General features: G+C 48.8%; 1 protein-coding gene across 11 annotated transcripts in view; it reads right to left on the bottom strand.

The window, feature by feature from the left end:
* Positions 1-27,656, bottom strand: part of OBSCN (obscurin, cytoskeletal calmodulin and titin-interacting RhoGEF) — a 3,169,051-nt gene that overhangs the window by 807,511 nt on the left and 2,333,884 nt on the right. For all 11 annotated transcript variants that reach the window (XM_069647058.1, XM_069647065.1, XM_069647061.1 and 8 more), the window contains one exon: positions 854-983. In XM_069647058.1, the coding sequence (XP_069503159.1) occupies positions 854-983 (130 nt within the window). The remainder of the gene's footprint in view (positions 1-853; positions 984-27,656) is intronic.

Genomic DNA, 27,656 nt, shown 5'->3' with positions numbered 1-27,656 from the left:
TACAATGACAGAGGTTGATATCACACACAAAAATATACGACAAGTAAATGAAAATAGCTATCGTCTTCAGGCTAGAGGATGCTTTTTCTTGTTGCCAGAGTGTCTTGGTTTTTGACCTAATTAGCAATATCACACATTATCAAACCTACGACAGTCTAGCCAATCTAGTCACCTATTTCTAAGTCCTCTGCAAAAGGCCTATGAAACAACCACTCTCAACTCTTTGTTTTTTGCCTTTTGAAAACAACTCCAAGGCAATCCTTCCCTAATTGGTCTTACCCTAATTCAGCCTAGATATCCACAAATCTTGCAGTCCAAATGTGCACCAAGACAAGAACCCAATCGGTTTGGTTCCATTTCATGAACAGTGTTTCACTCTTGTACTAAAGGCAAAGCAAAATATATGTCAATAGAAAGTGAAATTTGATTGTTTGCATGTTAAGGAGGTAAACATGTACAGAAATTCGAGCGTTCCTGGGTTTCTGAGCATGTTTGCTTCTAAAGATGCAAACAATCATAAATGCTGCCCACCATTTTGGAACATGACGTAAATTATTAACGTGGAATATGCCTGTTTTTTGCAGCTTCAGAAACCATATGGATTCCACAGGAATCCAAATAATCTCTACCCACATCAAAACTAGCGGGCGGAGATGCTGTCAGTTTTGTGGGGAACTGAAATCAGTAATTCTGATATTTCGAATCTAGCAAAATCCCACAGTGCATAAAAACCATGCGTAAAATGTTTGATGCATGCTTGCCAGGCACCCCGTTTAAACCCAGTGCCCACCAAAATGACCCCAACTGTGTTTTTCAGCGAAGAACTTCCAGACACATTTAGGATGTGAATTACCTGATAGGAATATTGAGCTCCGTTACACCAGTCTCAGAAGCTGTCTTTCCTTTCTGGAATATGGCTGGTTTGAAAGGCACCTTGCTCAATTTCTTTCTTGAGACCACCCCTAAAATGTCGCCCTCTTCATCTGTCAAGTAAAAAAATGAACATCTTAGATGCCATGCAAACAATTTTGAAGTAGAAGTTAAAGTTTCTTTCCTCTTAAAAATAAAAATATATTCTTGACATATATGAAACTTACCTTTTTATATATAGGCATACAGGATCGCAAATCACTAAAATGTTAATTTCTGCAATTATTATCAGCTGAAAAAAGTTTGGAAATAAAAAAATACCTTACGAAACCAAATATCAACAATGTAAGGGTTAGTTGTATGGACTCAGCAGTGCAAACATCTTCTCCAGTTGAGAAACATACAAAAGTGTTATCTGTTACCTACTTTATGCATAAGATGGGAATCTGACAGAGATTGTGGGAGGTCAAATGAAAAGCCATTGGTGGGATTTATGGGAGCTGCCTCTGGTAGTCAACATCTAAATAACATCCTCCTGCGTGAAGCTTCACAGGGAGTGGGATGCGGTAAAGAAAGGCAGTGCAGTTTACAGGAGTTGGGGTGGCATGATAGACATAATAATCTAGAATCTTTAGCCCCTCGAGATAGCCTTTTGGTGCCTTCCTTGTATCATCCCTCAGGCTCTTCTATGAACATCGTGGGAGGGGAGGTGATAAGAAATTATTCCTCTCTGGTGGCCTTTAAAGGAGTCCGAGGGGAGAGTCTGAGACAATAGGGTTGCCCCTTACCCAGCTCATTCACATAATCTGCAACAAGGGAAAAAATATTGTTTGAATGGTCTTGATTAAAATAACTGGTCGAGTATAAAGTTCAAAGTGGCATGTATATCTCATGATAAAAGATTTTTTGTACTGAATCATACACGGATTTTGAAGTTGCTTTCACGGGTTCCAAGCCTATGGGCTATATCCTCAAAAGACATTGAAAGAGTTGTATTTCCTTCTAGAGGGAGGACCGATGTACTACTGTTTACGATTGTATCAAAAATAGTCTCTGATCTCATAATGAGTGAAATGGGCTCACTGCATCATTTAGGTTTTGCTTTCCTCCAACAGGATCCCCAGAAGGGATATAATATTTCTGATAGAGTGTGTGATTGCTATGGGTCAATTGGTATGAACCTTAGAGCTCCCTTTAGGGGAGCGAACAAGGGATATAATATTATTCAGACCCCTGGAAGAGTCCCCCCTTAAATCTCACTGAGAAGAATAAACAAACTCGGGCTCCTGAAGCTGGTACTGAATGTCAATGTTCGGAGTACTGGTAAAGTTAAACGTAAATTAACTATCTTATCTTGGAACAGCTGTGACCATACTCATCTCTATATCAATTCGCTTTTGGGGAAACATTTACATGAATATGTGATCATTTTCATTCAGGAAACTTGGGTGTAAGAGGTACCGGGTTGTGGATGGGTATGTAACCAGGTCCTCTGCTGTTGAAAAAGGTCGGAAGGGTCAACCATCGGGAGGTCTTGTAACCTTGATAAAAGAAAGATCTGGGGTTGTGATTGATCACCAAGTTATTGTAAACACGAGTCTCCTTGCATTTTAAGTAACAAGCATGATAGGCGGGAAAAAATAAAAGATCTTATTGCTGAATATTTACTGGCATAGTGTAGTATGCCATGTAGAACTTATTTTAGATGAGGTGGTGGAACTCATCTCCAATTGGTTCTCAAGCTGGATGGAGGGTTTTGTAATCTTGGGAGGAGATCTAAACTCATTTTGTTTTTCTAAAGAACTAATGCTGGGGTTATACAGAACCCTTTGAGGCAAAAGGTAAAAAATGGTAAGAGATGGCTTGAAAGCCTGGAATCCTTTGGTCTCTCTCGATTGAATGGAACTGTTCGGGAGATCTGCCGTGCCAAAATACTTGGGCAAGAGGCATTAGTCAATCAATACTGGATTATATTTTTGTGGATGAAGGCAACTTTCGTATGTGTTCACGTTTTAAAGTGCTCCTGTGTGAGTGGAGCGATCATGAGATGATCGTTGCAGAGTTTGATTTGCCCTTAGATAGGGGTTTTGGGGTACCCCTTCCAGCAGTTACTGTAAACCAAGGGTTAAATAGAATCACATGGAACCATTATAAGGCCTCTTTGGTTAATAGGACGTTGGAGGAGTTATTGGCTTCTAGTTCCTTGGACTGGAAGATAGATACTTTTAATACAAATCATTTTGACTCTTTTTTGGAGAATCGTCTTGATAAGGTTGAATCTAAAGCGAAGACAGGTACTGTGAATCATCTCCATCAGTTTGACCGTATATTATGGGGGACAAAAAGGGAGTTGAGGGAAAGAATTAAGGGAATCAAGAGTAAATGCCATGATAAATTAATGACCCAGGTGTAGGTGGTCAAAATGGCAAAACAATCCTATGAAGTTGGTGCCGAATGTATAAAGGACAACCTTTGCAAAATGATGCTGAATGCATGATGGGTGTTTGTGCAATCTAATACCACTACATTCTGGCTTCTCACTAATCACCTGGAAAGAAACCAGGCTGACCTACAGTTAAATTCCACAGGGGAACAGCAGTGGATGTCCTATTACGAGGCTAAATTTGGGTGGAATTCTTTGCTGGATGTTCCCTCGCTCATATTTTCCAGATGGTGTAGGGGATATTTGGAATTTGTCAATCGAATTTGAGGAAGTGCTGAGTACTATGAAAGTCATTAGTAATTCTAGGGCTCAAGGGCCGAACAGGCTTTCCAATGTGCTATTTAAGAATGACCCGGCATCAGGGTCAATTATATTGACCTTATATTTTCGGCAAATCTTAAAAGAATAAATTCTTCCTTTGAATTTTTAGGAGAGGGGACCGGAATAACCCTTGTAACTACAGGCTGATCTCGGTCCTCGACGCATACAGCAAAGTTTTTGTATCTGTGCTCTTGAAACACCTGTAGGTCAGTTCAATCTGGGCACATCGAAAAATGGCAGATTGGTTTTCAGAAAAACCATAGCACTAACCTTAACGGTTTGCTGTTAAAATATGTTCAAAATCTAGCCCTTAAAGGTAAAGTTAACACCACCTATGTGGCAAGTATAGATTTGATGTCAGCATTCGGTACAGTGAATAGAACACTTCTATGACAAAAGCTTGGAAGTTGGAATATACCAACTGGATTGTGAAGGCTTCTTATAGCACTTCATGATCATTCTAAGATTAGGGTTAGACTGAATATGAGGGGTGAAACAACTGGCCCTATTCAGACTATCTCAGGAGTCAGACAGGGATGCATTTTGGCTCCCTGTCTTTTCAATTTATATATGTCTAATGTGGGAGAGACTTTGGAGAAAAGTGCATTTGATTTTTTATTATTCAATCTGACTCCACGTGGTTTACAGAAACTGCTAGATGCATTTGGCATTTATGCTAAGTCTAATGATCTGGTTATTCATTCTACTAAAACAAAGGTCATTATATTTACACAGAAAAGGAAGAAAATTCAAGTTCTTGGAGCGAAGATGGTCAAAAATTGGAGACAGTTAACTCGCTTCTTTAATTGGGATTTCATAATGATGGCAAACCCACAAAGGCAAATTTCAGGGCATATTTAGCCCAGAAAACCATCGGCCTGTTAAACCAACTTAAAAAGGTTGATGGGAAATACAAGACATTTTCTATACTTCCAGCGTTGAAGTTCAGTCAAGGGAAAATTATTCCAAAATTACTTTATGGTATTGAAATTCAATTTTGAACTAGCTCCCTCAGATGGAGGTGTTACTATGAAGGATGTTGTTTAGGGTCCCCAGCTCTCTTCCTGGGGTGTTGCTCAGGTATGAACTGGGTATCCAATTGCTTCAATCGAGGGGAATGTGGAACTTACTGAATCTATATCGTAAAATTCTGACTGCAGAGGATGCCACACTCTATGGTGATTTTTTGTTGTCCCTGAATGTTTCGTCAAAGGGTGAGCACGTTAAGGGACTGTTTTTATTTGGGAAAGAGTGTGAGGATCTTTTACTAGAAATTGACTCTAATCAAGAGGAGCTACAACATAAACCACAGCAAACTAAGAATTGCTTGAGATTATGGGACTGGATTGATACCATCATATCTCTACCTGATTATTCATCCTTATCACATTTAAGTCTTGAGCACAAGTAACAGGGGGTAATAGCACCTTTTAAAAGTTTTTACCCCAGTAGATCTGTTAGTAACACATTTTTCAGGTTTTGTTGGAACCTTAATTTGACAAAGGAAATTCTTGTCAGATACAATATGATTGAACAGACTTGAAATGTAGGTTTTGTGGGGATGAGAAGGTGATCGAAACTATCAGACACATTATTATGGAGTGCCCCTCTTTCTGCGCCAAAGGTACCTGGTTTTAGATGATTTAATGGATGTGGAACACCTCTGGAGAAGATGCTTGGGGGGTTTGTAACCTCGGATAGCAGTTGCATATTTATTAAGGTCGATAGCTTTGAGTTAAATTTTAGTTCATTTGGAAATTTTAGGAGGTGACGGCTCTATATTTTAGACTTTGTAAGTGATGTTTATTGTTTTATCTTGTTCTATATATTTCTATTCGACTAGTTAATAACAATCATCAACTGAATTTAGTGATGTTTAATTTGGTTTTAGTTTAAATTGCAGGTAGTTTTTGTGTTTTTTTCTTTTTTCCTTTAACGGTTTTGTTTTTCTCTTTTTATATAATATTATACTGTATTTTATGTCTTGTGACTTTGGTTGTTGGATTGTATAGTTAAAGATTGCTTGCCAGCCACATAACTAATAAAATAAAAAAAGATGATACAGCAGTACATATACATAACTATGGGAGGTGGCAAGGATCACAGAAGCAATACACTTACTCCTGGAACAAACTCCCCTCAAACAAACAGGTGGCGTAGCACTGCTTGGGACCTGGGACTCCTCCCTGTTGACACAGTAGAAGAACAAGTTACTCTCTTACCTGGTAATATTCTTTCGATGGGATGGTCCGATGACGTATTCCATATCTATGACAGTAATCACTACAGCTGTGCTTCTTCGTAACATTTTCGGCGTCTGCGTCCTGCGTCGATGACGTCGATACGCTGTCCTTGAGGGCCTCCGTCGAGCCGACGTCACCGGATGTTATAAGTAGGACGCCCTACGCCCGTAGCCTCAGTTGTAGTTTTTTCCCCGGAACGTGTGGCACCAAACCACTGCCAGTATGACCACAGAAAGCCTTGCAGAAACGTAAGCTGCAATCACATAAGAAATTCTGTAGCGGGGCAGGTAGGGAGGGAGCGATATGGAATACTTTGTTGGACCATCCCATCGAAAGAACGTTACCAGGTAAAAGAGTAACTTGTTCTTCGAGGGGATTGGGTCCTCTGACGTATTCCATATCTATGACAAACCCCCAAAGCAGTACCCACATATGGAGGAGGGAAAAGAATTTAGAATATAGAAATTTAGAATGACCAATCAAATAGCAGAGTAAAGGACCGCCTTGCCAAAGGCCAGATCCTGCTCATGGATAGAATCGATGGAGTAGTGACGACAAAAGTATGGACCGAAGCCCAAGTGGCTGCATCGCAGATGTTACGAACAGGAACATCCCTCTGCAGGGCAGTAGAGGCCACCATACCCTTAATAGAATGGGCCCGTAAGACTACTGGAGGGTCCTTACCCGCCAAGCGGTAACATTCAGAAATTGCCAAGATAATCCATCTAGACAAAGTCTTAGTCACAGCTTGTCCCAAATGCCTTCCAGCGTAACCAATAAAGAGCTGATGGTCCACTCTGACCCGGGACATGAGAGAAATGTAGAAACTTAAAGTTCTCCTAGGATCCAACCCATGGAGCCTCTCCTCTTCCTTACCAGGATGTGGAGGAGGATAAAATGCCGGAAGAATAACCTTCTGGCTCAAATGAAATTCCGACACCACCTTCGTAGAAAGGAAGGACAAACTCTAAGGACAACCCTGTCCTTATAAAACACAGTGAAGGGTGGCTTAACTGAAAGTGCCTGCAACTCACTCACTCTTAAGGGTTAACAGCCTCAAAGGACAAGAATGTAAAGACTCAAATGGAGCACGCATAAAGAATTTCAGAACAAGGTTCAAATCCCAACCAGGCACCTGGAAAGGTGCGGGCGGAAACACATTAGTGAGTCCTTTGAGAAACTGAGAAATTAAAGGAATTTTAAAATAAGAACACTCCTCAGACGAGCGCTTCAATATAGACAGCGCCACCAGGTAACCTTTAACAGTACCCACTTGCAGGTCCCTGTGGGCCAACGAAAGCAAAAAAGACAGAACTACAGGAATGTCACATGAAAAAGGATCCACATTCTTAACCCTGCACCAGTCGCAGAACTTTCTCCAACGGCAACGGTACAGGGACTTTTTTTTTTGCCGGCCGTCTGGCCGAAAGCAACACCTCCATCATGTCTTCAGGGAGGTCCCAATCCTTATACCTCAACCTTTCAGAAGCCAAGCGTGAAGGTTGAGGGATCTGACCTCTGGATGGAGAACCTGACCCACCTCCCTTGAGAGCAGGTCGTCTTGGTAGGGAAGACGACGTGGAGGGCAGATGGTCCGGGTACCACGTCCCCCGAGCCCAAGCCGGAGCAATGAGGATCGTCCGGGAACCGAACCTCCGTAACCTCCGCAGCACTTGCGGGATGATGGGGACTGGAGGAAACGCGTACAGCAGTGGGAAGGACCACTCCACCACGAACACGTCTCCTAAGGCTCCTTTTTGAGGAAATTCCCGCGAGCAGAACCTTTTGCACTTCCGGTTGACACCTGAGGCGAAGAGATCCACTTGAGGGGTCCCCCAAAGGGTGAAGATCTCCAGGAGAATCTCCTGAGCCAGCTCCCACCCGTGAGAGATCGCGCTCTGCCTGCTCAGAGCATCCGCCGTCTCGTTTTCGTCTGCGGCCAGATGAACTGCTGAGATCGAAATTTCCTGCTGGATGGCCCAGAACCAGAGCTGCATCGCACCCTGCACAGAGAAAGTGACCCTGCCCCCCCCCTTTTGTTGAGGTAGTGCATGGCCACTGTGTTGTCCGTCAGAATCAGGACAGTCCTTACTCGCACAGTCGGCAGAATAGCCTTCAGGGCAAGCCTGACGGCCCGCAGCTCCAACAGATTGATATGGAGTCTGGACTATGACGGAGACCAACGACCGCTGACTGTCAACTCGTTGGCATGAGCTCCCCATCCCGTGAGGGATGCGTCCGTCACGATCATCACCTCCGGCCAGGGTAGCCAAAACAGAGCCCCCTTCATCAGATTGCCTTTGACGGCCCACCACAGAAGGTCCTGGGGGACCGAGGGCGGCACCTGAACGGGGTCCGACATCCTGCCGGAGGACTGCGACCACTGCATCTTGAGGGCCCACTGCAGAGATCTCATCTGCAACCTGGCCTTCGGCACCAGAAGAATGCAGGATACCATGAGGCCGAACAACCTCAAGAACTCGAACGCCGGTAGACTCTGGGAGTGTTGAAACTGGTGCACCATCTGCTGAATGTGATGAGCCCTCACCTGGGGAGGAAAACACTGCCCCAGGGAAGTGTCGAGCACTGCTCCAATGTACTGGAGCCGCTGGGTTGACATCAAATGGGACTTCTTTAAGTTGAGGGAGAAGCCCACCCTGTGAAGGGAGTGGCCGGTGACGGACAGATGATCCAGGACCTGCTCGGGAGAGTGCGCCCTGATCACCCAATCGTCCAGGTAGGGGTAGACGTGAATCCCCCCTTTCCTGAGATACGCTACCACCACCACCATGAGCTTGGTGAATACCCTCGGGGCGGAGGTCAATCCGAATGGCAGGACCCGAAACTGAAAGTGCGAGTCGCCAGCCGCGAACCTCAGGTACTACTTGTGCTTTGGATGGATCGGCACATGAAAATAAGCGTCCTTGAGGTCGAGAGACACCAACCAGTCCTGACGTTGAAGGGCCTGGAGGACTTGAGAAAGAGTAACCATCTTGAACTTGTCCTTCCTGAGGAGCTTGTTCAAACCACGCAAGTCCATGAACGGTCTCAATCCCCTGTCTTTCTTCGAAATCAAGAAATATGGGGAATCCCATCCCTTGTTCCTCTCTCTACAGGCACCAGTTCTATGACGGCTTTCTCCAGCAGGGATTGAATTTCCTGCGCAAGGAGCGGATCCGGACTCTTCAAAGAGAGAATCCCTGGTGGATTGTCGTGAGGCCTCTGCCAGAAAGGAAGACAGTAGCCGTGGGCTATAATCTCCAGAACCCAGACTTCTGAAGTAATGGCACGCCACTCTACAAGATGCTGCGCCAGCCTTCCTTCAACCGGGGAACCATGGGACATGGCCTCCTGACTGAGCTGAAGCCGCTGCGGCAGTGCCCGAGGGCAAAGAGGCAACTGCCCGAGCGGCCTTGGCACCTCGAGTACCCTGTTTTCCACCTCTGGCACTCCTACAGTGGCACCTTTGACTTGCAGCTCCTCTCGATTTACTAAAGGATGAGTAATATCGAAAGGAACCTCCCCTCCATTGCTGTCCCCTAGGACGAAAAGGCGGAGGTTGGCGAACTGCAGCGCTCAACGACTTTGCTGCAGCTTTGGAGGTCTGCAACCTCTCAAGGCTCTCGTCAGCCTTGCTGCCAAAAAGATGTTCACCATCAAAGGGCATGTTGAGGAGCCGGGCCTGCACATCAGGAGCAAACCCCGACTTCCGCAACCACGCAAACCTGCGTATTACGGTGCTCGCCGCCATGGATCGGCTGACACAATCTGCCATGTCCAACCCCGACTGAACGGCCTCACACATGGCATCCTTGCCATCCTGTACAATAGCAAGAAAACCATCCCGTTCCTCCCCTTTGGGAATATGTTCAGCCGCCAAGGAAATACAGTTCCACAGAGTGTGCGTGAAACGTGACAAGGCACACACGGAGTTGGCTGCCTGTAAAGCCATACCCCCTGAAGAAAACACTTTCTTCGCCAGCCATCAAACGGTTGTCGCCCCTATCAGGAGGGATGGTAGGGTATGACGCCTGCATTGCTGGGGCCGTGGCCGCCTGCACAACCAAACTCTCCGGAGTGGAGTGCGTGGTCAAGTAGCAGGGGTCACTACTGGCTGGACGGTATTTTCGCGGCAAAGACTTGCTCACTGCCGGGAGACTCTCCGGAGCAGTCCAAGCCGCAGCCACCCTCCTTTGCAAAGCCATATGGAATAGCAGTACCGGGTCAGTTGGAGGACCTTGGTCGAGGATGTCCTTCAGGTCATCCTGCAGAAAATCCACAGGTGGCGCAGACCACCCCAAGTAGTCCCTGACCCTCGACATAAGGGGCCGGTACGAGGACTCGGCATGGGTGCCAGGCTCAGTCCGACAGAACTCCACCTCCGGAGAGGTGTCCAGACCACTGGCATCGTGCAGTGACTGACGCAGGTCTTCAATCTGGCTGTGACCAGACAAAATCTCATCAGGCACCTCCTCAGGCACCAAACCTTCCTCAGATCCCTCATCCCCCTCAGAAATAAAATCCAGAGGGCGGAAAGAGGGCACAGAAAAAGGGACAAAGACATGCTTAGCCTTGGCCAGAGCCTTTCTTGGGGGTTCCACCGTGCCTCGCGGTACCTCCGACAAAGCAACCTCGAAAGGCGTCAAGGGCGTCGATGGAATAGGCGTCGACGTCGAGCGAGGTGCCGACAACTTCGACTGAGTCGACACAGGCCTCGAGGGTGGAGCCCCGAGCCTGTCCTTCGACGGCGTGGGCGCCGATGGCGTCGACGACTTCCTCAGAGGCGGAGCCTCGAGAGAGTCCCTCGACGACCTTGGCGCTGCAGGCGTCGATGTCTTCCTCGAAGACTTCACAGGCTCACGCAGTCTTGAGGGCGTCGAGGACCGGGACCTGGAACGGGCATGTATAGAGCAACCATCCTTGTCCGACCGGGACCTCGAAGGCGCCGGTCACGACGACCGCTCGAGCCCGAAGGCGGATGAGCGGTGTCTCTAGCACAGTCACGGCCGGCGTCCTTAGACGGCACGGACGGACCGGAGCACTGCGATTGAAAAATCGCCATCATCTCCTTTCGGAAGGAATGCCATTCCTCAGGAGTGGAATGCTTGTTGGGACAAGCAACCCGCCGACGGGAGGAGCCCTTGGATGAGGACGGGGAAGGCGACCTGTGACAGCGCTTCCGTGAGTGCCTCGAAGAGGCAGAGGAATGGCGAGACCGACTCCTGGACCGAGACCCCCCGGACTCACGACGACGATGCAGAGAGTTGCCCCTCAAATCTTCCGTCGAAAGTCCAGTGTATCGTGACTTCTGGGGCTTGGCCACCTTACCCACCGTCAGCTTCTTCTTACGCTCCCGCAAGGCCTTCGATGTCAGCGACTGGCAGTCGACACAGTCTGCCATATCGTGGTCTTCCCCGAGGCACCAGAGGCAAGCGTTGTGCGTGTCCGTCAACGACATCTTGGACCTGCACACCCGACACTTCTTAAAACCCAACCGCGGGGTGGAAGAAGCCGAAGACATAATTTTCAATACACAAACGAACAGGTTCGAAGAACCGAAAGAACAGGTTTCAGTAGAACCGAGGCGCGCCGAGATCTCCGAAGCAAACACGTTCACGGAAAAAACGAAACTGAGGCTACGGGCGTCGTGCGTCCTACTTATAACATCCGGTGACGGCAGCTCGAAGGAGGCCCTCAAGGACAGCGTATCGAGGTCGACGCAGGACGCAGACGCTGAAAAAAGCAGCACAGCTGTGGTGATTACTGTCATAGATATGCAATACGTCGGAGGACCCAATCGCCTCGAATCTTGTGATGGTGTGGGTAAACCCCCATGTAGCAGCCCTGCCAGTGACCTCTGGTGACTTTGCAGAAGACATTGACTTCGACATTTTCGCTCTTACGAGACATGGTTCAATGCCAGCTCAGTCACTGCTTTTGACTCCCTCCTCCCTGACGGCTTCAAGATCATATCCAAGTCTCAACCTCACTGTGCTGGTGGTGGGGTTGCCTTAATCTTCCCTGAGTGGGTTCCTTCTTCCATCTTACCCAGCTAGCCCTACTCATCCTCTGTGAGCCTGGTGTGCAAGTTGGTCATCTCTCCCTCCTCCACCCTGTCCATTGCCACCATTAACCGGTCTTCAGGCTCTACCACCCTGTTTCTCTCTGCATGGGCAGATTTGTGCTCTTCCTTACTTTCATCCACCTCCAATCTCCTCCTCTTGGGTGATTTCAACATCCAATTGGATGCCTCTGTCACAGCTTCCATTCTCTTCATTGACCTCTGCACCACTATATCACTCTCCATTCTCCGCTCCGGGCCAACTCACTCGGCTGGTCAAACTCTGGACGCCCTCATCCACTCTGACCTCCCTCTCTCTTCCCCATTGGTCACCCCTCTATACTGGTCAGACCATTCTCTCCTTTCTTCCCACCTAGGCCCCTGGGGCCCTCTGAGTACACCCCGCAAAAGCCCTGCCAACCTCGTTCACCAATATCTGCCCCGATGAAACAAGTGTCAGCTGCTGCCTTCGCCTCCACCTTCATCCACCTTGCCCACCTACCTCAGATTCTTCCACTGATTCTGCTCTCAGCAACCTCCATCTTGCCATCACCAATACTCTCAACATCCTTGACCCAGTCATGAGAATCCACCGGAAACCTGCCTCTAAGCGTAACAGCTGGTATGACTGCGATCTTGCAGCCCTGAAACTAAAGTGCAGAGCGGCGCAACGGAAGTGGCAAACCTCAGGCTCATCCTCTGACAAACTGGCCTGCCGTCTGCTCCAAAGGCAATACAGACTCTCCTTCCATGCCAAGAAAAGAGCCCACATACAGGCACGGGTTTCCAGTGCATCCAACAACACGGCTGAACTTTACAAGATTTGCCGGGAACTAGCCAATCTGTCTGTAGCCCCCCCCCCCGTCTCCCTCCCAGGCCCTCTGCAACGCACGGAGCACACAAGGCAACAGAAATCAGGACATCCTGAACTCCCCTGTCACTCACCCTCCCAACCCTTCCCACACCCACTTGCCGCTCTTGGTCCCTCACCCTTTTCGTTTTTCCCTCTCCTCCTTCTCCCCATTACACCTGAAGAAGTTACCAGAGTTGTCCATCCATGAAGGTCTCGTCTAAACAGGATTCCCCTTGCTCATCCAGAACCATCAAGGACAACATTGACTCGCTTGCCCCCTCACTCGCTGATTTCTGCAATCACTCTTTTGCCACTGGATCTTTACCCTCCCCCTCAAGTGCCCCCTTGTGTGCCCCCTCCTGAATAAATATTGGGCAGACCATACCTGTCTTGCCAACTACTACCCTATTTCCATTACCCCCTTCCTGGGGAAACTGCTGGAGAAGCTGGCATTGCCCCAACTCAACTCACACACCAATCATGTTGGTGGTCTCCACAGCCATCAATCTGGATTCCGAGCATCCGGAGGCATGGAAACTGCTCTTCTGAACACGTGTGAAGAACTGTTCGCCTCTCTGGACTCCAACTCCCCATCTGTCCTCACCCTACTCAATCTCTCCTCTGTTTTCGACACAGTCAACCATTCCATCCTCATACAAAGACTCCACGATACCCTTGGCATCTCGGATCGGCACTGGACTAGTTGACATCCTTCCTAACTGACCACTCGTCCCAAGTCATCCAGGGCACCTTCTCCTCTCCTACTTCCTTCTCCACATGTGGTATGCCCCGAGGTTCTATCCTCTCCCTTTGGCTATTTAACATCTACCTTGCTCTGCTGGCACGCCTCATCTCCTCCTTTTCCCCCAACTTCCAGTGTTATGCAGGTGACACTCAACTCTTTCTCAAAAATTCCTGTTGACCCCCTTGCAACTTCCATCATCCCTGACTGCCTATCTGCCATTCAGTCTTGGAGCACCTCCAACGATCTCTACCTCAACGCCTGTAAAACTGAGATCCTTCTTATGGGGACCCTTGCAACCTCTTTTCTTCCTTTCACCATGGGCTCTCCCCCCGCTCCTTCTTCTGAAGCCAGAATCCTTGGAGTCATCTTTAAACCCTCTCTCTCCTTCCTCCCTCACACTCAGGACATTGCCAAGGAAAGTCCCACTTTCAGCTATTCCTTCTCAAATTAATTCTCCCTTTTCTCACTTTCCCCCAGAGGCTCAATGTTACCCGAGCACTGGTTCTCTCTAGGCTTGACTATTGCAATAGCATCCTCCTGAATCTACCTTCTTCCACTCTACGACCACTCCAGCTAATCCAGAATAGGGCAGCAAGACTTATCCTTGGCCTTAAGAACAGGGACCACATCTCTCCTGCCCTAAAAAGTCTTCACTGGCTCCCGTTTGCGGCACGGATCAAATTCAAATCCCTCTGCATCATCCACAAGGCTGTCTGGGCCCAGGGACCTAATTATCTTCAACTTTATCTCACTCTCTCCAGACCTCTATGTTCCTCTAGCACCAACTCTTTGTGTGTAAAGCGCTTTGCTAAACAGAGGGTAGGCGGGTGATCGTTTTCCTCAGGTAGCTCCCTACTATCGAACAGCCTCTCCCTCCCTCTGCGCCATGAGCAGGACTTCCTTGAATTCCAGAAGCTCCTCAAGAGTTTCCTCTTTACCTCCCCCTTCCCATCTTCTCTCCTCTGCTAATCTCATGGTTGCTGTGATTGGTGTCCTGGGCCCTTATGCATCCTCGGGGCCCCTGACCTCCCACACCCACTCGCCCAGCTTCTGTCTACTCTCAACACTTGCCTTGGCACTCCCTCTGCCTTGGAGTCTTTTACTTACACCCAACACGGCTCCAGGTCGTATAGCACTTACCACACAATGCACTTCATCTGTTGCTCTCTCACGAGCACGGACACTCCAGCACCTACACCCTCTGCCCTCTTCCTTGCTGCACTTGCACGTTCTGAAAACTCACAAGGCATAGTAGGTTAGTCCTTTTTTCCTTTCCCCTTCCCTGATGTGTATTCAATATGTATCACTCCCTTGTTCCCTCCCTTTGCCCTGTGGGCGCTTTGAAACAGTATGTACTTGTTGTATTCAACGAACAATAAATACATAAATAAATGTTGAGCAACAGAGAGAAACACTGTAATCACTGCGATGGCTCTGGTGGAGTGAGCTCTCGGCCGGCCTGAAAGCGGTTAGTTGGCCAGACAATGGCAATGCATGATACAGCCGTATAGCCACCTGGAGATGGAAGCCTTAGACAGGGCCTTCTCGTGGCCCACAGGTCCCAAATTGATGAAAAGCTGAGACGGTTTCCGAAAGTCTTTTGTGCGTGCAACATAGAACTTCAGGGCACATGCAACATCTAGCTGTCAGTATGGTCTAACTTATCCTCTTCTTCCGAATATGCCCCCGACTCCCCTTCCTCCCTTTCCACCTCACCTTGAAGTCTCCGGCGTTGTGACAGCGTTGGGTTGTCTTTTGCTCGAGTCTTTACTCCTTTTTTTTGTAGATGAAGGCGACCAAGGTAGGACGCCACAGTGACACCCAAAGGGTGATCTGTGGCAACCCTCCGCAGCCGCCGAGTACTGGGGAAAAAGCCAAAGGCATAAAAAACCCCGGAAGAGATGAGATTCCGCAGCTGAAGGAGGCTCGAGTATTATGACTCTAAAGGATACTGTAGTGAAGTAGGAACGGATCCAACACAGCGGGGGTGGAGGTGCTGACAAGAAAGGCAGATAGCGATAGAAAGAGTGAAGCCGTAAGTACTTCAGCCAGAAATGGTAGGCAAGGCAATCCGAATAACAGGCAGTGGTCGATACACAGGAGGAGCAATAGGTAAATCCAAGCAGGAATGGGCGAGGCAGGGCAATCCGAAATGCAGGCAGTGGTCGATACACGGGAGGAGCAACCGGTAAATCCAAGCAGGAATGGGCGAGGCAGGGCAATCCGATATGCAGGCAAAAGTTGGAACCGGGAAATCAGTGGAGAGAAAAGAAAAGAAGGAGAGAGGAAGGAGAACAAACTCCGTGAGAGAGGAAGGAACCAGGGTAGCCAGGCAAAGTAAACTGAAAGAAACGAAGGGAAGCGCACTCACGGAAGACGGGAGGGTGGAAGGGAATGTTAAGAGGACCAGAAAAACAGGCGGGGAGGAAACGATGGAAGAAAACAGTAATAACCAGAAAGGGAATACCAAACGGAGATAGCGCAGGCAAGAGACAGAACGAAAACTGTACGTTGCAACGCAACCCGACCCCGGAAGTGAAATGTTTAAATACCGGTGTCGGGAGGCTGCAGGAAACAACTAGACCGACACCTCACGTTTTCATTGGACGTGATGGTGCCAGTAAAGGCGGACGCAGTCTCCACCTATTCCACAGCCGCCAGATTCCCCGCGGTGTGACAGTATGCCCCCTCCCCAGGTCCACACCCCCAGGTTTAGAAGGGTTCTTGACATGGAACTGTCGTAGAAGGAAGGGGGTACGTAAGTGGGATCTGGGTTCCCATGTGTCCTCAGAGCTTGGATAGCCTTTCCAGTGGACCAGGTACTCCAATCGACCTTGATGATAACGAGAGTCGCAAATACGGGAGACCTCATAAAATTCTTTAGAGGGATCCGGAGGTACAGATACCTTCCCTTTCGTCCGAAGCCATTTGTCTTCAACAAATGTCTTTAGTTGGGAGGTGTGAAACACTGGGTGCACTCGGCGTAGTTGTGTGGGTAATAGGAGACGAAAGGCCACTGGATTAACCACGTGTGTTATCTTGTATGGTCCGATGAATTTAGGTGACAATTTTGAAGGACGCACCCACCGTGGTAAGAATTTAGTGGAGAGAAGCACTCTAGAACCGACTGTCCAATCTGGAACAGGTCTCCGGTGTTTGTTGGCTTGGAGCCTGTTTCTGTCTTGTGTTTCTTTGAGTCCCTGTCTAGCCCGGTCTTGGGCCTCTTTTACGGTTGCTAATGTTGTTTCAACAAAAGGGACTGAGGACTCAATGTCAGTCAATGGTAGAAAAATACGGGGATGGAAACCGTAAGTACAAAAAAAAGGGCTGGTACCGATGGCAGAATGGGAAGAATTATTGTACGAAAATTCAGCAGTAGGAAGCAACTGGACCCAATCGTCTTGTTGTTGATTAACGAAACATCGAAGATACTGCTCTAATGTACCATTGAGACGTTCCGTCTGACCATTTGATTGTGGGTGGAACCCAGAGGTCAGAGCTCTTTCTATGCCCAACCGCCGACAAAAGGCTGCCCAAAAATGCGAAGTGTATTGGGTGCCACGGTCAGAAATGATTTTGGTAGGCAGACCGTGTAGTCTAAATATGTCTTTGAGAAATACCCCTGCCATCTTGGAGGCTGAAGGCACTCCGGGTAAAGGTGTAAAATGTGCCATCTTGGTAAAAGAATCAACGACCACCATTATACAGGTGCATCCTTGAGATTCGGGCAATTCCACTATGAAATCGGTAGATAATGTGGTCCACGGGCCTGTGGGAACCGGGCATGATTCCAACAATCCCAATGGTCTTTGGGTAGAAAACTTGTTACGGAGACAGGTGATACAAGATTGTACGTATAGTCTGGCTTCTTCCCTCATCTTTGGCCAGAAGAAATAACGCAATAAGAGATCTTGAGTGTTTTTTACTCCACGATGACCTGCTATCTTGGTATCATGACACCAGAACAAGGCTGTCCTTCTCAAGGATGTGGTTGGCAAGTATAACCTTGCGTTGACTAAATACAGCCCATCCTTCAGAACGTACTCCGGCTTCTCTCCCTGCATTTCATCTTCAAATCTCTCTCTTGAATCATCCTTGACTTGTTGTAGGAAAGTCGATACCAAACCGATACAGGGAGATCTAGCAAACATCAATTCAACGGTGGTTTCCTGTTCTGACAAGTAGTCACTACGTCGGGACAGGGCATCAGCCACAACGTTTTGCTCTCCCGGGATGTAGGTTATGTTAAAGTCAAATTGAGCAAAGAAATGAGCCCACCTAGCCTGCCTAGTATTGTAACATTCAAATTGACGCAACACTTGTAGATTCTTATGGTCTGTACGAAGGGTGAAAGGGTGTTCACCACCTTGAAGGAGATGTCGCCATTCAGTGCAAGCTAATTTCATGGCCAGCAGTTCCCTCTCTATAACAGAATAATTACGCTGGCTAGGATTCAGTGTCCTAGAGTAGTACGACACTGGATGTTCTTCACCCTGATATTCCTGCAGCAAGACTGCTCCTACAGCAGCTGAAGAGGCGTCCGTCTCCACGATGAAGGGTTTGTGTTGATCAGGTTGTCTTAGTATGGGAGCGGAGCAAAAGGCCTGTTTTAGTAGTAGAAATCCTTTCTCAGCAGGAGAAGTCCACTGAAATGGTAGGGAGGACTTTTTAAGGAGTGTGGTCATCGGGAGTACCAATTGAGAGAAGTTCGGAATGAACTTCCGATAGAAATTTGACAATCCTAGGAATCTTTGGATCTCCTTCACAGATTTAGGGGATGGCCAGTCCAAGATAGATTTAACCTTCTGAGGATCCATCGATATTCCCTCTGAGGAAAGAACGTAACCCAGATACGAGATAGATGTCACAGAAAACTTACATTTTTCCAACTTGACTGAAAGGTGGTTGTCTTTGAGTCTGCGGAACACCTCTTTGACATGTGCAACATGTTCTTCCTTAGAGAAGGAAAAGACCAAAATGTCATCGAGATATACGATGACAGAGTGTCCTAAGAGATCCGAAAAGAGTCTGTCCATAAAACGTTGGAATGTAGACGGCGCGTTCACCAAGCCAAAAGGCATCACTTGGTACTCATATAACCCGAAAGGGGTTCTGAACGCCGTCTTCCACTCGTCCCCTGCTTGGATCCTAAGCAAATGGTATGCATTACGGAGATCGAGTTTGGTAAACACCGTGGCTGACTCTACAGCATGGATGATTTCTGAGATCAGGGGCATCGGGTACCTGTCCTTGACAGTAACTTTGTTCAGCCCCCGGTAGTCTATACAAGGTCGTAGCTCCTGGGTGTCTTTTTTAGGTATAAAAAACAAAGAAGCGCCTGCAGGGGATTTGGAGGATTTGATTAGATCATTGGCCAGATTCTTATCAAGGTAGTCTCGCAGAAACTGTCTTTCTAGTACCGTCAAAGGATACATCCGACAAAACGGGACCAAAGCACCTGGATGTAAATCGATGCTACAGTCTTCTGGTCGGTGGGGGGGAAGTTCCAAAGGGATCTTTTCCGTAACCACTTCGGTATATTCTTGGAGATAGGCGGGTATACAATGAATGGTCCTTGCTTCTTCTTCTCCACAGGAGGTTTGGATGGTAGAAAAAGTGGGTTTTGCCAAACAGTTTGTCTTGCAGTGCTCGGAGTGAAAACTCAACAGGTTTCTGGACCAGTCTATGGTGGGATTGTGTTTACGTAACCATCCAATGCCAATGATCAGGGGAAAGTGGGCCGCTCGGATTAAATCAAAAGAAAGACGTTCGGAATGCTGCCTGATGTGCATCGTGAGGATTTCAGTGGCATGAGTAATGAGGCCTGAGCTCAAAGGTTCCCCATCAACACCTTCCACCTTTTGATCTTCCGTCTTGGCAATCCGTGACAAGCCCTGGCTTTCTGCCCAATGAGTATCCATAAAGTTCCCAGCAGCCCCGCAATCAAGGAGTGCTTGGGTTTGAATGGAGTTCTTGCCAATCAGAAGAGTAACGGCCATTACCATGAGTCGGGCATCATCTGATTCATCTGAACGGTCAGAAGTAGTGACTGAAAGAGTAACAAAGGGACTGGAATCACTCCCTCGGTAATAAGTCCCTAAGTTTACCGAGGGTGCTCGTTTCCCGAGCGCCGGGGAGGAACCGACGGACAATCCCGAAGTACATGAGATGAGGATCCGCAATACATGCATAGATTTCCTTCTCTTCGTCGTCTGCGTTCTTCAGTAGTGAGAGGGGAACGAGTGGTTCCGATTTGCATAGGTTCTTCTCGTGAAAGACGTGTAGAGGGAGGTGGCATCGAGGAAGGAGGGACAAGGGGCATGGCACCACCACTCTTGATCTTGCGGCGCTCCGCTCGACGTTCGGACAGTCGGAAGTCGATCCGAAGTGTTGCAGTGATCAAATCTGCAAAGTTTAGGGGACGTTCAATACGTGCAAGTTCATCCTTCAACTCTTCTCGAAGACCCCTTCGAAAAATGGCATACTGGGCCTGTTTTTGCCACCCAGCTTCTGCTGCGACCTGCTTAAACGAGGTAATGTAGGACATCAGATCAGAGCTTCCTTGGCTGATATCTAAGAGGTCCTCAGAGGCCATGTAGGTGCTTTCGGTTCGTAGAAATGTCTGTCTCATCAGGGTTTTGAAAGCATCATAGTCCTGGAGAACCGGTTCGGTTCTGTTAACCAGTGGGGTGGCCCAAGCCAAGGCATTGCCAGACATATGAGTTATCATATATCCCACCTTGGCATGACCCGTAGAAAAGGCATGAGCCCGAAAAGAAAAATGCAGGTGGCAGGCATCCAAGAATTCTTGTAACCTCTTAGGCGACCCATCAAACTTCCCAGACACCAGTGGCAAAGGGGGTAAGTCAGCAGTGGGTGGATCCCGCTCTGCTACTCTTTGTTGTAGCGCAACGTTGGCGCTCTTGAGGTTTTGAACTTCCAAGTTCAGGCTTTGAACCGCCGCGATCAATTCCTGGACCTGTTGCGGCGTAGCCATATCTGATTCTGGGCGTTGCAAACTGTCAGTATGGTCTAACTTATCCTCTTCTTCCGAATATGCCCCCGACTCCCCTTCCTCCCTTTCCACCTCACCTTGAAGTCTCCGGCGTTGTGACAGCGTTGGGTTGTCTTTTGCTCGAGTCTTTACTCCTTTTTTTTGTAGATGAAGGCGACCAAGGTAGGACGCCACAGTGACACCCAAAGGGTGATCTGTGGCAACCCTCCGCAGCCGCCGAGTACTGGGGAAAAAGCCAAAGGCATAAAAAACCCCGGAAGAGATGAGATTCCGCAGCTGAAGGAGGCTCGAGTATTATGACTCTAAAGGATACTGTAGTGAAGTAGGAACGGATCCAACACAGCGGGGGTGGAGGTGCTGACAAGAAAGGCAGATAGCGATAGAAAGAGTGAAGCCGTAAGTACTTCAGCCAGAAATGGTAGGCAAGGCAATCCGAATAACAGGCAGTGGTCGATACACAGGAGGAGCAATAGGTAAATCCAAGCAGGAATGGGTGAGGCAGGGCAATCCGAAATGCAGGCAGTGGTCGATACACGGGAGGAGCAACCGGTAAATCCAAGCAGGAATGGGCAAGGCAGGGCAATCCGATATGCAGGCAAAAGTTGGAACCGGGAAATCAGTGGAGAGAAAAGAAAAGAAGGAGAGAGGAAGGAGAACAAACTCCGCGAGAGAGGAAGGAACCAGGGTAGCCAGGAAAAGTAAACTGAAAGAAACGAAGGGAAGCGCACTCACGGAAGACGGGAGGGTGGAAGGGAATGTTAAGAGGACCAGAAAAACAGGCGGGGAGGAAACGATGGAAGAAAACAGTAATAACCAGAAAGGGAATACCAAACGGAGATAGCGCAGGCAAGAGACAGAACGAAAACTGTACGTTGCAACGCAACCCGACCCCGGAAGTGAAATGTTTAAATACCGGTGTCGGGAGGCTGCAGGAAACAACTAGACCGACACCTCACGTTTTCATTGGACGTGATGGTGCCAGTAAAGGCGGACGCAGTCTCCACCTATTCCACAGCTGCCAGATTCCCCGCGGTGTGACACTAGCAAATGTAACACCCTTTCAGCAGGCGAAGAAGGATTCACTGAGAAAACTGGTAGAACCAAAGGCTCGTGATCGAAGTTGGCAGAACCTTCGGCATGAAGGAAGGATGAGTTTGCAGAACCACTTCAGTGGCGTTGAAGGACAAATATGGAGGCGCACAGGAGATGGCCTGTATCTCCCTGACCCATCTGGCCGAGGTGATAGTCACCAGAAAGGAGGTCTTCCATTACAGAAAGTTCAGCGGGGCACGATTCATTGGTTCAAATGTGGGCCCAATCAGTTTAGACAGTACGACGTTCAGTTCCCAAGCCAGGGCAGGAGCCTTCACCGGCAGGAATGTCTTTAAGAGACTGTAGCCTGGTACGGAGGGATCTAAAAGGGAGCTCCCTGAGCATGGTGTGGACGAACTGACCACCATTGCAGGGCTTGACGTAATGCCCGATTGAGTCCGATCTTGTCTGTCCACATGCCAGAGACTTGCTGCACCTGGCATCCAGAAATTCCTGAAGGGTTCTCATCTGAAGCCTGCAAAAGGGGACCAGATGGATTCAGAAAGACATCATCCCCAGCAGGGACTTGATGGACCACCTGTTTCAACAGACGCTGTAGACAGCTGTTGGACCTTTCCCAGGATGGCCTTCACCCTTTCTTCTAAGGGAATCGCCAGACACAGAGAATGTACTGAGTCAGGCGCCCAGGAACAGTGCGTTCTAAAATGGAACTAGGCAGGACTTCGATAGTTGATGGTTGATTGAGAATCTTAACGAAGTCAGAAGTTGGATGGTCTGTGGTGTGTGATGGGTTGCTAGTGTGCAGGAGCAGGACCGAATGAGCCAATCGTCCAGGTAAGGGAACATGTGGATTCCCTTGTGGTGCAGATGCACTGCCACCGGGTCCAAGCATTTGGTGAATATCCTCAGAGCCGGTTTTAGTCCAGAGGGAAAGGTATTGAACTGGTAATGCCACCCCTGAATGACAAAATGCAGGAACTTCCGGTGTTTGCGATGAATGGTGATGGGGAAGTAAACATCTTCCAAGCCGAGAGTCGCCAAAAAATCCCCTTCCTCCAGCTGGTCAAGCACGTGCTGCATCGCGACCATACTAAACTTTTGGGATTTGGGGAACTTGTTGAGGCGTCGCAAGTCTAGGAATGGTCGACACCCTCCTGACTTCTTTCCTTACCAGAAAACATCTGGAGTACACTCCAGAGCCCCGGAGGCGCTGAGGGACTGGTGTGATTTTCCATTTGTGTCGTATGGCTCGAACTTCCTGTAACAGCTGCACCATGCCTAGTTCTTGTCTTGAAATTCTAAAACCTGTCCCTGCTGAAGAACGTCCAGCACTCATTTATCTGTGGAGAACTTTCACCGCTGATCAACAAAGTTTAATAGTCGGCCTGCCACTGCGGTGCAGGAAAGAGGGCACAGGTCTTGGGCTTCGGCATCTGGTTCCTGGAGGGGGGCGACAACGTTACTGGGTGCCACTGACCTAAGCCTGGGAGCGTCTGGAACCCGGTACTTGTTCTCCAACTGGTCATGCTTAGCAGGTATGGTATAAGGAGCCTTCATGACTGCCAAGCCATCCTCCCATATGTCATCCAGCAAAGGGACTGATATGGTGGTCTTCTTGAAGGACTCCCACCATTCAAACAGGAAACCCTCCTTCTTCTTCTCTTCGGGTACCAGGTTGAAGAGTTTGGCAGCTTTCGAGATGATGGAGTGGAAAGAGACAATTTTGTCGGGGGGAGAGACCGTCCGGGCTCATCGACATCTGAAAGTTCCCCATTGTGGGAACGTAGTTGTCAAATTCATCTGTATGAGTATTGGTGGTGTCGGTGTCCATGCCAGTATCCGTTTGAACTTGCTCCACCACCACAGTGGCCAGAGCCCCTGGTGCAGTATGAGGGGTAACAGGGGCCTTATGAGGCGGTGTCGGCTGATGCAGAGGAGGCCCTAGAGGACTCTTCACCGGTGCAGGGGCAGGAGCAGTGGGCAGTCGCTGCTGAATTTCAGCCACCAGAGTGTGCAGGGTAGTTAGGATGTCCAAGTTCATGTCTCTTGGTGCAGGAGCAGGTGCAGCCAGTACAGCAGGAGTGGGAACTGGGTCTGAGCTACTTGGAGGGCTAAACAGTTGCGAAGGCCCATGGGTCGGTGACCCCTGATGAGGCATAGGCAGAATGGAGTCCGGTTTCCCTTGGCCACCTTCCTGATCCGAAAACAAATCTTCTGGCAGGTCTATGGTGGGCCTGGACAGGAAGTTCAGAGCTGGAGGCATGTCTCTCACCAGATCAGAGCTCCTTGGGAAAGGGCGATGACTGGAGCCTGCAGAGTAGGAATAAGTCCCGTCATTGGCTGGATCGTCGTCTGAACCTCTGATTGAGGTCTAAGAGGCAGAGATACCCTGGGCCTAGTGACCGTTGTAGAGTTAAAGGTGCCCATTGTTGATGAACCCTTCAGGATAGCAGTCATTGAAGAAAGAATTGAATTCACAGACTTCACAGACAGAGGGGACAGTTGTCGACGGGGCAACGGTCTGCATGAATGAAGTTGTCGTTGACGAGGCTCATGTTGACAACAGTGGAACTGGAGACGGCTCCTTAGATGACTTACTAGTCTTCGACGACAACCCGTACTTGTACGACAAGTTCAGAGATTTCCTCGCAGATGGAGGTTACCCACCAGCCCGTAGGCTAACTGTCAACAGAGTCAGGAACGGCAACCAACCTTTCCCAGAATTGGGACCCGCAGCCGCAGAGGCCATTGACAGGAAACGTGATGGGGCTTGCAATGTTGCTTTCTTTTGGATCTTTGCAAGGGAAGTCCTCAACCTTTTCTTACCAGAGTGGACCTGCTTGCCCTGGAAGAAGTCTGAATACACAGGGAGTCCGCGTCAGAGGCTTTCCCTTCCTTGATCCATGCCATCAACCTCTGGTGGCGTGCCTTCTGAGTCTCCGACGAAAAGGATTGACAGCTTGAGCATCTGTTTGCATGGTGGTCGGGATGAAGACAGTAAACGCACTTGAGGTGCCGATCCTCGATGAAGATATTCTTCAGGCTGTAGCTTTCACATAACCTTTCTTCATGGCATCCGCCATGGTTGAGGTGTTGAGGTTTGCTCCCAAGCCTGGGTCTATTGCGAAACAGGCTGAAGATAAGACAGTGTATTAAAGATCTTCGACAACAACGGGTCCCCACTGCTGATAGTCGCTGTGTGGTGGTTGACGATGAAGATATAGAGAATTTCTTCAAAAGGCTGCAAAAAAACAAACAATTTTCGAGGAGAGAAGCACAAGGGCTCCCAACACTAGAAACGTGCATTAAAATCTGAAGATTGCAACCAGGGGTGGAGCTTAGGAGGATGAGGTCATTGGCTGGGGGCAGTATAATCCAAAGGACACTGATAGGCTATAGAGGAGACAAGCAGTTTTAGTTGAAGCTAAACTGCTTTCTTTTTTTACTGAGGATTCTCAGCCTGACGACGGTAAATATTCATGAGCATGTGAATCCATGCAAGACCCCATGCTGGAGAAGTGTCTCTATCCGTACAGCCCCCACAAATATTCTTTTAAATATGAATGAGAAGCAGAAGTACTGAGCCTCAACTAGCTGGTCTGTCATACAATACAAGCAACTTGGAAGTCAAGACTGCTTTTTCACTTTATCTCCTCAAAGTTTATAGCTTTGTCCTTTTTCCGTAAATCGGTCTTGACAGGCGTAACGACTGGAGGGGGGTATCCGTACTTCTGCCCTCTATATGGTAGGGTAAAGGCACAGACCACTCCAGCCAAGGCTCTCAATTTGGTAGCATTGGACAAGCAGCCAGGCTTTGGAGGAAATTAGACCCCTCCACATACGCACCAACCAAATCTTTCATAAACTTGGTTGCTGGAGACCTGACACTCTCAACTGGTTTGGCTGAAATCTCCACCTTAGCTTTCTCTAGCTGGATTCTCTGACATTCAGTGTCTCTGTCCTTGAGTTCAGGATCTCTTTCTTTGAGTATTACTTGTTGTGCCAACTCCTCTCTTCAACTCAGCTTCAGTCTCTACATTTCTGTATTCAAAGGGTAACTTCATCCTTAATAATCCAAGTTTCAGGGCATAGAATAGAAGTGACAGGAGAGGTGGCAATCCCAGTGGCAAGGAACAAGTTACTTACCTGTAACTGTTGTTCTCCAGCATGGGTCTGGCATGGATTCACATACTCATGAATATTCCCCGTCGTCAGGCTGGGAATCCTCGGTAAAGAAAAATCGGTATCAGTTTTGTTTCTGATCTGTCTTTCGTAGTAGTAACCAATCACTGATCTCTGCGTCATACTGACCACAGCCAATGACTGCCATCTCCCTAAGCCCCGCCTCTGGCAGCCATCTTCAGATTTGGTAGCACGTGAAGTGGCAGTATGACCAAGTGAAGAGCCGCAGAGGGGTAGGCGGGAGGGTTCGCATGTGAATCCATGCCAGACCCATGCTGGAGAACAACAGTTACAGGTAAGTAACTTGTTCCTTCTCCAGCATGGGGTCTGGCATGGATTCACATGCTCATGAATAAAAGAATACATAGCAGTACACACATGCACAACCACGGGAGGTGGCAAAGGCTCAACATTAAGCATTACATCCAAAACTCAACATTAAGCAATTCTTACCTCCTCACCAGGCTCACCTTAGGCGAACAGGTTGCGCAGCACTGCTTGGCCGACCCTGGACTCCTCCCTGGAATCCCGATCGACGCAGTAGAATTTCGTGAAGGTGTGCGTCGACCTCCACGTAGCGGCCCTGCAGATGTCCAGCAAGGGCACACCAGATAGGAACGCTGTGGTAGCTGCGATCGCTCTGGTGGAATGGGCTCTCGGACGGCCAGGCAGCGGTTGATTTGCCAACCGATGACAGTACATGATACAGCCGGAGAGCCATCTGGAAATGGAAGCCTTCGAGAGAGCCTTCCCCTGATTGACAGGTCCAAAGTTCACAAAAAGTTGTGACGTCTTCCGAAAACTCTTCGTGCGGTCCACGTAGAACTTCAGCGCTCTAGCCACATCCAGCGAGTGCAAAGTCCTTTCAGCCGGCGACGAAGGCTACGGGAAGAAAACAGGCAACACCAAGGGTTCGTTGAGGTGGAAGTCCGACGGCACCTTGGGCATGAAGGAAGGGTGCGTCCTGAGCACTACCCTCGTGTCGTGAAAAGTCAAGTACGGGGGCTTGCAGGAAAGGGCCTGGATCTCTCCCACCCGTCGTGCAGAGGTGATGGCCACAAGAAACGCTGTTTTCCACGACAAGAACTTCAACGGAGCTGAGTGCAGAGGCTCGAACGGAGGTCCCATGAGCTTGGTCAGCACCACGTTGAGCTCCCATGCCGGGGCCGGGGCCGTCACCGGCGGGAACGATCTGAACAGTCCCTTCATGAATTCTTTCACCAGACGATGAGACCACAAAGACGTCCGTCCCGTGGTTCTGGTGTATCGGGAGATCGCAGCAAGATGAATCTTGATGGAAGCTTGCGCCAGTCCAGCCTTGGCCAGCGTCAGCAGGTACGGCAGTACTTGAGGAGCCGTAATCCGTAGAGGGTTAATCTTCTGTGCGTGGCACCAGACAGAGAACCTCTTCCATTTGTGTCCGTAGCATTTAAGAGTTGAGGACGCCCTGGCCTTTGCAAGAACCTCTCTGCAGTCGGCCGGTATGTCGTAACCTCCAAACTCTAACACTGCAAGAGCCAGGCCTGCAAGTTCAGCGACTTCGGGTCGTGATGGAGGATGGCACCTCCTTCCCTGGTGAGAAGATCTGCGTCCACTGGCAGCTTGATTGACGGGGACGCTGACAAGTCCAGAAGGTTCGGGAACCATATCTGCCTCGGCCACGCAGGTGCGACGAGGATCATCCTGCACCGTGACCTCTTGAGCTGGTTGATGAGCCGGATCAGCAGCGGCAATGGAGGGAACGCATATAGGAACAGGCCCTCCCAGGGGAACGAGAAAGCATCGCCCATGCTCCTCGGCTGGGGAAACCTGCTGGCGAACCTCCGGCACTTGGAGTTCGTCGCCGTCGCGAACAGATCGATCTGGGGTG

Source organism: Ambystoma mexicanum, chromosome 2q (assembly GCF_040938575.1).
Source record: "Ambystoma mexicanum isolate Mex_15411 chromosome 2q, UKY_AmexF1_1, whole genome shotgun sequence".
Lineage (NCBI taxonomy): Eukaryota > Metazoa > Chordata > Amphibia > Caudata > Ambystomatidae > Ambystoma > Ambystoma mexicanum.
This window is presented reverse-complemented; position numbering and strand designations above follow the sequence as displayed.